The following is a 12,117-nucleotide window of genomic DNA, read 5'->3' as shown; positions in this document are numbered from 1 at the left end:
TGCCTCTTGGTCTATGTACAGGTTCTGCGTGAGCACAATTAAGTGTTCTGGAATTCCCATTCTTCACAATGTTATCCATGATTTGTTATGCTCCACATAGTCGAATGCCTTTGCATAGTCAATAAAACACAGGTAAACATATTTCTGGTTTTCTCTGCTTTCAGCCAAAATCCATCTGACATCAGCAATGATATCCCTCATTCCACGTCCTCTTCTAAATCCAGCTTGAATTTCTGGCAGCTCCCTGTCGATGTAATGTTGCAATCGTTTTTGAATGATCTTCAGCAAAATTTTACTTTCGTGTGATATCAGTGATATTGTTCGATAATTTCTGCATTCTGTTGGATTACCTTTCTTTGGAATGGGCACAAATATGGATCTCTTCCAGTCAGCTGGCCAGGTAGCTGTCTTCCACATTTCTTGGAATAGACTAGTGAGCACCTCCAGTGCTACATCCATTTGCTAAAACATCTCAATTGGTATTCTGTCAATTCCTGGAGCCTTGTTTTTCACCAGTGCCCTCAGTGTAGCTTGGAGTTCTTCCTAAATATTTACTATTCCCTATCAAGCCACTCCATCCTTCTTGGCTTCCCTCTCAATATACATGTGGCCTCTGTCATCAGGAAAATAGAAGCAACAGACATGAACTCCCTTAACTTTCTCCACCTCATCTCCAAATGCACCATACTCTTGACTCAGACGAAGAGTTGTTGTTAGGTGCTGTTGAGTCAATTTTCAACTCATAGCGACCCCATGTAACAGAGTAGAACTGCCCCATAGGGTTTTCTAGGCTGTAATCTTTACGGGAGCAGACTGCCAGGTCTCTCTCTGATGGAGCTGCTGGGCAAGTTCAAATTGCCAACCCTTAGGTTAGCAGACAAGCACTTAACTGTTGCACTACCAAGGTTCCCTTAAAGGAAGAGATACTCCTATTATTTTCCAAGACAAACTCTTCAACCTGAGGATACTTCGGTTTCCTTTTACTTTCTCCAGAACCTGGCTCCATGGATACTTCCCTTCTGATGCTCTCCCTGGTTCTTCTGGTCTCTCTTCTCTCCACAATTTCTTTCCATAATGTCTAAAACATGCTCAAGTCCATCTCTTCCTAACATGTCCCTTCCTTAACCCCATCTGATCCACAGATTCTTTATCCCATTCTTTTTTCCTTTCCTTCCAAAAATTTTTTTAAGCCAACTAACTTTAACACACTTTCAATTCACTTCTAAGACCACTACACTTTGCTTCTTACCTTATTACTCTACTGAAATTGTGCTTGCTGTGGTTCTTGTTAATTTCCTACTTGCCAAATTCAAAGGCTTTTTCACAGTTGCTCATTCTATGTGTTTTCAGTGGTGTGTGACAAGATGGAATAACCTCTCCTTGGAACTCTCTCTTCATTGACTTCTGAGACACATTCTCTGACTTCTCTACATCCTTTCCTCTACTGACCTCCCTTCCTACCCCTGTAAGTGCTGACTGTCTCTAGGGACTCACTCTTAAGACTTCTTCCTTTCTCACTTTCTCTTATCTCCAGCCCAGACCTCTCTCATGAAATTCAAACCCCAAATTAACTCTCCTGAGCATTAAATGAAATATGCCCAACAGTGATCTCAACTTCCCCATTCTCCAAATGTGCTATGGTTATCCTGTTCTACTTGTTTCAGTTAACGATCACCAAGTCACCCAAGCCAGAAGTCTGGAAATTGACCTGATCCCTCAGTTGGTCACCACATCCGGACAACAGCACCACTGTAGCTTCTCCTTCATGCTTCCTCCTCTTCTCAATGCCACAGTCCTGCCACATGCCCTTGCTGTTTCCTCTTGGCCTCTCGGCTCCTAACAGGTCTCCCTGATTCCAGGTTTCCTTATTCTCATTCATTTTCCAACTTCTCATCAGAATAATCTTTCTGAAATACAAGCCTAATCACATCATTCATCTGACTAAAGACTTCAATGGTCCTCCATTTCCCTAAAGCAGTGTGTTTCTGTTGTACCTTTTTGGCCCTAAACCCTTTGCCACCAGTGTATCCTCACTTGAGAGAAACGCACACAAGCCCCTAAATCAACCCTCTGCATTCAACCCCAGAGGCTCTGCTGCCCTGCAGCCCATCTTGTGGATGCCTCAGGATTTGTGGAAACTACATGGCCCTCAGATTCCTTTGTACCTTACCCAAGATTCTCACCTCCCTGTCCAGCCTCATTTCCTACACTCCCCACTACACATCCACCCCAGTCACAGCAGACCACTCTCCACTCCTGGAACACACAGAGCCTTCTCATGCTCAGATGCTATTCTTTCTGGACTACCTAGTAAACTATCTTGCAAGACGCAGTTCCACTGCCCCTTCTCTCTGAAATCTCCCATTTCTTTCAAGAATGAACTGTTCTCTCACTTCTGTCATATACGTAACCCTTGCTGTTGTTGTTGGGTGCCGTCGAGTCAGTTCCAACTCATTGTGACCCCATGTGATAGAAGAGAACAGTCCCACAGGGTTTTATTGGCTATTACCTTTATGGAAGCAGATAGCCAAGTCTTCCTCCCGCAGAGCTGCTGGGTGGGTTTGACCACCAACATTTTGGCTAGCAGCCGAGCATTTAACCATTGTGCCACCAGGGCTCCTTTACATAATCCTACAAAGCAGTTGTCACACTACCTTTCTCTGTTACCTGCTCCTAGCTGGTGCAGAGAGGATCATATTCAGTTTTGCTTCCTTCTGCTCCCCACTGCATAAACAACACAGCCTGCTGCACAGCGAGTGCTCAACAGCACTGGTAATAGTGCTTGTTTACTCTTAAATGGCTTCTGTCTCTCCTTTTTACAATAAACATGTGCTTGATGGTTTGTTATACTGAATATTATTTGCGCTTTCCTGACATTTATTCACTTCTCTTTTTTCCTGGCATTTACTTAGTGCTTATCTTTTCCCTACGTGCTGATTTTCGTTTGATTTATTTAAACTCATCTCAGAAAGTCCTTGTGCCTTTTGTTGGACTCATACCGTTAGTAACTATAGAAACTTTGAGGGTTAAACTATAAAGGGAACTATTCCACAAACAACAGTGACAAAACAAAGTGTACAAAAGTCACTGAAAATATATTTATGTGGATGAAAATTAAAAGATCCCAAAACTAAAGGTATGTCTGTCTTCATTTTAATGGAGAGTGCACAACTGACATATTCCATCTCTACCTCACTCAGAAAAAGTCAAAATCAAAACATGTGAAGCACTTATTTTTTTTAGTTCTAGATAAAGTGAAATTTCTATTTTACTTTGTTAGCACAAATAGTCTCACATAAGTTTAATACAAGTGAAAGTGAATCTGCCCTTTTGAGAATCTATAAATACTAACAGTAACAAAGACAATTACTCATATCTTCATATAAACAATATACAATAAAATAGATTTTATAGTGTGACTGACCACACTGAATATAAAATATTGCTGAAATCCATGAAATGCATTTTATCTGAATTCCAATTTGAGGAATTCAAACTTTACTGTAACCCAATGCCAGCAGTCCCATTGCTACACTGGGGAAAAAGTGAAAAAGGAGTTACAGCTAGACTCTCAAACACACCAATTTTAAGCCCTAACTTCACTTTTGATGATTATAGTAAACTAAATCATTCATACTTGAATGGTTTTCATCTAAGTAGATCTTATACAGTTATTTGGGGGGCTATTCTAACAATTATATGGGAAGGTATCATAGTCAATTATTTCATGTGATATTTTAATAAAATTTTTCACTTTGGTATTTTATTATGGTATACTGTATCATCAATGGGAAATAATCCTGTTAATTAAAACATTACAGATGCATGGCTACATACAAAACTCCTTAACTCCACAGGCTTATCCTACGTTTCTCAATTTCATGATCACTGAAGTCTGGCTCTATCTGTCTAGGGAGGAAGGAAGGGAGAATCAAACTAATACCTATCAAGTTTCAAGCACTGTGCTTCATTTTATCCTCACAACACTCCAAAGTCGCTATTATAACCCCCACTATACAGACAGCAAACTGAGGCTCTGCTTTGCAGAGGTCACATGACTAGTGAAGGGCCCTTTCTGGATGGCTCATGCAAGGCCTTCTTGGCGTAAGTGCATTATGTTGGCTGTACCCGGGACCCCTGTCTAAGCAGTTCTTTATGTTGCTATATTTTCTACCAAGTAACCCTGCCACCCTGGCCACAGCTAACTGGACAAGGGATTGGTGCCAGACCCAATGCCAGCAGTCCATGAAGTGGACTGTAATGAAAAGGTAGCTAGCCACACCAGTGTGATCCTCTCTTGTAGGGAAACGGAATGCAAGACTGTGGGAAGCAGAGAGAAGGAGCAGTAGCACTCAGACACCCAGCGAAAAGGCAGTAGGCAGCATGACAGATGTCATCTACAATATGAGCTATGGGTCTGGAAAAAGAGCCCTGGTGGTGCAGTGGTTAAGCACTCAGCTGCTAACCGTAAAGTCAGCTGTTTGCATCCACCAGCCGCTCCGCAGGGGAAAGATGTGGCAGTGGGCTTCTGTGAAGATTTACAGTTCTACTCTGTCCTATGGGGTTGCTATAAGTCGAAACTGACTCGATGGCAATGGGTATTTTTACAGGACTAGAGGAGAGGGGAAATCCTGGTGGCACAGTGGTTAAGGGCTACGGCTGCTAATCAAAAGGTCAGCAGTTCGAATTCACCAGGCGCTCCTTGGAAACCCTACGGGGCGGTTCTACTCTGTCCTATAGGGTCGCTATGAGTTGGAATCAACTGGACAGCAACAGCAACGGCAATGGGAGAGGAGAGGAGTGCTAGCATAAAGGTCTGGTAGACAGATACATTTAAACAGTGTTTAATGCCAGTACTCATAAAGCAGTAATTAAGAACATGACAACTGAACCAAGAACGTCAGGTTTCCAGAAACTATAAACCCTTGAATATGAAAAGGAAACTAGTGCAACTAGTGCAATCAGTATTTCAACAAGAACAGTCCACAGTGGTTTTAGTATTGCACAGACATCATTCATTTTGTGAAAAACAAGACTTCAACAACAAAGTAATGACACATGTAACCACAAAAATCACTGAGCTGCATTTTCTATTGTGGCACAGAAAGGAAACAGAAAGATTAGAATCATCTGAGAATTTTTTTTTTTTTTAAATACCAGTGCCCATGTCCCATGTCAGATCAATTAAATCAGAAGGTTAGGAGGTGGGCACAAGAATTATAAAAGCTCCCCAGGTTATTCTATCGTGTAGACAGTGATGAGATCCACTACTCAAGATGAGTGGATTTCAGAGTGTCCATAGATCAGCAGCATCAGCATCACCTGGGAGCTTGTTAGCAATGAAAATTCTCAGGCCCCAGCCCAATTCTACTGAATGAGAAACTCTAGGGTGGGTCCCAGCATTCTGTTTTACCAAGACCATCCAGATGATTTTGATGTACCCTAAAGCCTGAGAACCACAGTCTTAGACAATAGTAAAAGGCCAATCTTTCTTTTGATTATAGATACATAATATCAGAGTATAACTGCCCCACAGGGTTTCCAAGGAGTGGTTAGTGGATTCAAACTGCCAACGTCTTGGTTAGCAGCCGAGCTCTTGATCACTGTGCCATGAGCGTTCCAATATAGCAACAATAAACTAACAAAAAGTCCTACAAATGATAGAGTTTGATAGGCAAAGGCCTAATTTCTATGATGGGCAAAGGCTAATTTCCTCAATAAAGAAAACTCATTTAAATACATAAAAAAAAACATACACACTTAGGAATAAGGACATTAGAAGACAAGGATAAACATGCAATTCAAAATGATGTTTCTCCAAAATTTCAATTATATAAAAATCAATCTACAAACTTATACGTACAAAGTATGCTTAAAACTGTGAAGGGGAAAAAAGCACATATGAAAAATAGCCAAAATGACAGCCATGGCAGCTTCTGAGTAGGGATTATAGTGGGTTTTTTTAATAATCATAATGTATTAATTTCATAATTTTGAAAAATGTGTGTTTACAGTACCGTATCTTGATCCCTACCTCATATCATACACAAAAGTTAAAACAAAATTTTAACATTATTAGAAGGAAATAAAGGAGAGTATTTGTATACCCTCGGGGTAAGGAAAGCTTTCTTAATACAAAAAAAAAGCAAAAACTTTTAAAGTGATCAATATACTTGAAAACATCATAATTTCAAACTTCTGTAAAAATAAAAGATGCCATAAACATAACGAAGATTAACACAAGTTATAATGAAAAGAGAAGCTGGGGACTGTAAGAAGATATTTACCACACACATAACAGGCAGCAGCAAGTCAGTACTACCAGAATATCTATAAAGAACTCCTACTAATCAATACAAAAATCTAATTCACCAATAAGGAATTGCTAAAGCACATGACCAAATAATTCACAGAAAAGCTCATTTAAAAGTACTCACAAACACAAAGTTACTCAAACCCACTAATTACAAATAAAGTAAAAAATTAACACAATGAGATACCATTTTTTAACCTATTAAATTATCATAAATTTAAAAATCAGTCAATCTCAAGTGTTGTTAACCCTGGATGAAATGATACACTCATGCTTTTCAGTCTGGAATATAAATTGGTAGAGGTGCTCTGGGGAGTAATATGAGAGAACCTGGAAAAACTGAGCCTCGGTATCCAGCAACTCCACTTCTAGACAGCAATCCTCAAGTACAGATATGCACAAGGAGATATATACTATGTGGCTCTTACAGCACTGACAGCAAAAAAGTGGAAATAACCTAAATGTTCATCAGCAAGGAAATGGGTATATGATATATGGTACATTTATGCAAAGGCGTAGTATACGATAGTTAAGGGAAATAAATTAGATCTACATGTATCAACATGGATGTTGTTCCAAGGTTGATTTCGACTCTTAGCGACCCTAAGTGACCGAGTAGAATTGCCCCATAGGGTTTTCTAGGCTGTAATCTTTATGGAAGCAGATCAACAGCTCTTTCTCCAGCAAAGCAGCTGGGTAGGTTAGAACTGCCAATCTTTTGGTTAGCAGCCAAGTGCTTAACCATCGCATCACTGGGGCTTAAAAAATGTTAAGTAATAAATTACAGAATGAAATAGATAAGACCATTTACATAAATTCTTGAATCTTTCAAATATTTTCTATCTATCCGGCCATCTATATGTGTAAAAAAATAATTTTAAAATAATCTTTAAGAATATATGCCAAACTCACAACTGAAGTAACTTCTGGGAAAGGGATGAAGAATTCGCATCGAGGATGGTGGTCAAAAGGATTTTAGCTTTATCTGTTATTGTCCTAATATATTCAAAAGGAGACTACACATTAATTATTCTCTTGAATACTCTTTTAAAGAATAATTTGGAAGTAAGTCAAAGTATTAGTTTTTAAATCTGAATGGGAGAAACATGGGTATTTCTCATTTTCTCTTTTGTATTTTTCTTCAGCTTTTCAATCTCCCTCCCCCATTTAAAAAAAAGAGTGCTTTACAAAAAAAAAAATCAAATAACATGCTACGTAATAGGAACACTAACTCTCACAGTAATCTGACCCTAATGTGTTCAAATCGTGTAGTTTTTATTGCTATTTTATTATAACACAAGGAAACAGTTAAGTCAAAATTAGATCACACTTACGCATGTAAGGCAGTTTTTCTGGGCAGGGGAGGTATGGTGAATATGTGAAGTTTTCTGGAAGATACGTTGTTGTTTGAACAAGATAATCACTTGAATTATTGCCTTCAGGATAATCTTGGAGAAAGAAAAAAAAATTACAACAAAAAACTTGCCATTTGCTTTGCTCTTCATATGAAATATGTCCCCGACACTGTGAGAGGACCTACGATCTACAGAGTACTTAAAAGCAATTACCTATAAAGCACTAGGAAGGGCAAAATGCAGCGTGATTTCCCAAGGGAACCCTGGGGACAAGTCTAGAGAGCAGCATGCCCTTAGCGTGTGTCCATATACAGCAGTCCCATTTGCAACCATATACTCCTAAACCAGGAACACCTGCTCCCATCCCTCCCCTAGCCAAGCCAGACCTGAAGAACGTATGAGAGCACAACAGAGAACTGTCTGTTATCCAATTGCCACAGTGAGCTGCTGCTAGCTTCCACAGAGCAGAGTGGTGGGAGTAATGCTTTCTTGCCATCTTACACTTAAAAAAACTGAGAATTACCCACTCAACTTACTTCTGTGATACAGCCCATTCTAAGTCTTTAAATTAGTAATTCCCAACCTGTGGGCTGCAGCCCCCGGGGAGCCCTGGAGCCACTGATACGTTAAGACCGTTATCTTTAGATTCAGCAAATGATACAGCACTTAGGACAACGGTTTAGAGCACCAAAGTCAAATGCCCAAGTGTAAATCCTTACTCCACAACCTGCTAGTTTTGTGATACAGGGCAAGACACAACTTAGTTTCTCATCTATAAAATGCAGATAATAATATTGCCTATCTCATATTGTTGCTTTGAGATTTCAATAAGATAAAATGTATAAAGTGCTTAGGACAATTCCTGGCCCATATAAATATGCAAGTGGTTTAGAGATGAGCGCCTGACCCAACATCGGACATTCAGGCCTTTCTTGGAACTTTTTTTAAAAATTATTATTTTGGTAATATAACAAGACATTTGTCACTCCAACCATTTTCACATGTACAACTCAGTGACACTGATCACATTCACCACCTTGTGCACTCATGACCACTATCTGTTTCCAAATTTTTCTGTCACAATTAACAGGAAACTCAATGCCCCTTAAGCAGTAACTCTCCCTTTCTCCCTCCTACCCACCTCTGGTAACCACTAATAAACTTTGGTCTCTATGTATCTGTCTATTCTAGATATTTCATATAAGTGGGATCATACAATATTTGGCGTTTTGTATCTGACTTATTTCACTCAGCATAATGTTTTGAAAGTTTACCCATGTCATAGCATGTTATCAAGACTCCATTTTTCTTTGTGGTTGAATAATATTCCATTGCATGTATATACCACATTTTGTTTATCCATTCATTTGCTGATAGACATTTTGAGTTGTTTCCACTTTTTGGCTATTGTGAATGGTGCTGCAATAAACACTGGTGTATGTCTTGGAACTTTTGGACTTAGAACCAGAGAGATCAAGTCACAGTCCCTTTCTGGAGCAAAGTTCTGAGATGCAAACCTGGGAACCCCAATCTGCCAGTTTCCTGCTATACAGAGGAAGCTGGACTGAGAGAATGAGACCAACATGCAGTGAGAAAAAAGTGACAGACGATAAGAGCTGATTTCAAAAATAGTCAAGATTACTATTTATTGTTATTGGTTTTGTTATAGCTTTTGGTCAAATTCACTGATTTACACCTTAGAGTTACTTATTTATCATCAATCAATCAATCAAGTTTACTGCTTAATAATATAACTTAACCTTTTTTTTCATTTGAAAGGAAGATAAAGCATTCTTATTTCAGGAATGCAGTAAGAAAAAAAAAATCAAATGCAGAAAAGAATTCTTAAAAACTAAAAATTAAGTTTGCCAAAATTTAGAAAAAAAAGAAGAGTTGGAAGAAAATCAAAGCAAGAAAAAGCATAGGAAAATAAGAAAGAAAAGATAATAAAACTAGAGGATTCCTTTAGAAGCTCCAAAATCCAAATAACAGGATTTCCAGAAAGAGAAAGAAGAAAACGGCAGGGAGAGACATGATCAAACAAACAATACAGGAATATTTTGTAGACATGAAAGGCAAGACTTCCCAGACTGAGACCCAACTAACTGTATCCAGCAAGAGAAAAAAAAAGACTAAGTTCCAAGATGCTCTATGTAAAATCTCACGATATAAAAAGACTATGAAAGTCCTCAGAAAGAATCAACTGGCCCATATACAGAAATAGCAAGCAGAACGACCATCAGATTTCCCAAAAACAACTCTAGAAGAGAGAAGACAACAACATGGGAACTGCGAAACTTCTCGCAGTCTGGCCAACACATGCGCCTTAGGAGCTCAGGGAAAGTCAGTGATAAATGCACAGAAAACTTAGCAAATGGGGGAAAAAAGAGTTAATAAGTAACATCAGTAAAATTTTTACAAAATAAATGTAATCATCACTACTTGATTCAGAAAAAATATTTATATACTCAAAATAACAAGTAATACTGATTTAAACTTAAATTGTGATATAACTATACTGGGAAGATGAGTCGAAGTGAAAAATTGGGATGGGCCATAAAGTACTAAATGCTTCTCTTCCACGACAGGAATAGTTACAGTCGATAAAACAAGAAACAGCAGAATAATTAGATGATTTCTTAATTTACCTTTGTCATACAGATGCTAATTCAGTGAAAAACCATGGCTTCAAGGAATAAGCAGCAGTTTTAAAGCTGTTCCATTAAAAGTAGACAAGCGAGCTACCCAAATATAATTGTAATTTCTTATGTTATACTGACAAAAGAAAAAAAATTGAAGCACAAAACTGTATGTTCATAATGATCTCAATATTGCAAAAAGATGCACAGAAAAAAGATAAGAGGGAAATACACAAAATTATTATTTCTGGGTAATGAAAACTATGGCTGAATGTTATTTTTCTTTATATAGCTCTGTATTTTCCATATTTTTGAAAATAAGAATTTTTTATAACCAGAAAAATGTTTTACATGATCTTATCTGTAAAATAAAATTATTACCCAAAAAAAAAGAAATCGTAGAACAGAAACATGAAGATAAATACAGAATAAGCTGCTAAAGATTGACAGTTGTTCTCTCTGAGGACTGGGACTCAAGGATGAGGAGGAATGAGACAGGAGCTACTGTTTTTTTATCAGAACCCTTCCATATTTTTAAATTACAAAAATACTACTTTAATAAAATAAAATTTAAGAAAGTAGTTTCTACAGTTTGCTTTTTAATATGAATAAATGAATGGTTATAACAGTAAATACTGAATGGCAAGTTCTTTTATCTTTACCTTCACAAGTTAGATACCTCACACACACACACACACACATTCATCTTACAGCTTTTTTGCACGTGTCATCTAAAGGAACAAATGAGCTAACTATATAAATATGGTGATTTTTCTTAATTTCTCCAATCAATTTTTTTTTACCATTTTTACTATGGTAAAATATACATCAAATTTATCATTTTAATCATTTTTGAGTGTACAATTGAATGCAGTTAAGTATGTTCACAATACTGTTGAACCATCACTACTATTTCCAGATCTTTTTTATCACCTCAAATGGAAACTCTATTAATCAATAACTCCCCATAATTACCACTGTTCCCAACGCCTGTCAATCAGTTTTTACTAAGCACCTACTATACACTACACATTGGTAGAAGCTGGAAATACAAGACAAAGAAGGTTGTCCCTGGGGGGGTCCACCGTCCTTGTGTGTTCCAAAACTCATTTTCTTATAATCCTGAGGCAGAGCCTCAAGTAATTTCTTAATGTGATGTAGTTATATTTAAGTAGAAGAGCATTTTCTTACTCTGCATAAAATTTATAAACACTTCTCGTTAATGTTTGGGCTCCTCTTCTTAGCCACATGCGATGATGCTATAACCCGTACTAAGCTAACAAAAATGTTAAGCTCTCTAGGCATTTCTGCAAAGCAAACGGTTAACAGCAGCTCCCCCTGGAGAGGGGCGGCAACAGGAGGACAGGAGGGGATTTTTACTTTACACACTGTTAGAATGAATGAATCATTCACAAAAGAACACATTCATCACTTCTATTGTTTTTTTTTTTTTATTTGTTTAAATTGTACTTCAGGTGAAGGCTTACAGAACAAATAGTTTCTCATGAAACAGTAGTATACATATTGTTTTATAACGTTGGTTAACAACCCCACAACATGTCAACCCTCCCCCTTCTCAACCTTTTTTTTTTTTTCTGGTGAAAATATACACAGCCAAAGGTACACCATTTCAAAAATTTCTGCTTGCACTGTTCAGTGACATCGACCACGCTCTTCCATTTGTGCTGCTATTCTCACTTTAGATGAAGGTTTACAGAAAATAGTTTCTCATTTAACAGTTAGTACACATGTTGCCCTATGACAATGGTTAACAACCTCACAACACATCAACACTATCCTTACTCAACCT

General features: G+C 37.9%; 1 protein-coding gene across 1 annotated transcript in view; it reads right to left on the bottom strand.

Moving 5' to 3' along the window:
* Positions 1-12,117, bottom strand: part of B4GALT6 (beta-1,4-galactosyltransferase 6) — a 73,497-nt gene that overhangs the window by 30,038 nt on the left and 31,342 nt on the right. The window contains exon 3 of the mRNA XM_004386892.2: positions 7,648-7,761. Within this exon, the coding sequence (XP_004386949.1) occupies positions 7,648-7,761 (114 nt within the window). The remainder of the gene's footprint in view (positions 1-7,647; positions 7,762-12,117) is intronic.

Source organism: Trichechus manatus, unplaced genomic scaffold (assembly GCF_000243295.1).
Source record: "Trichechus manatus latirostris isolate Lorelei unplaced genomic scaffold, TriManLat1.0 scaffold00175, whole genome shotgun sequence".
Taxonomy (NCBI): domain Eukaryota; kingdom Metazoa; phylum Chordata; class Mammalia; order Sirenia; family Trichechidae; genus Trichechus; species Trichechus manatus.
Note: the sequence above shows the minus strand (reverse complement) of the source record. Positions and strands in the feature narration are given on the sequence as shown.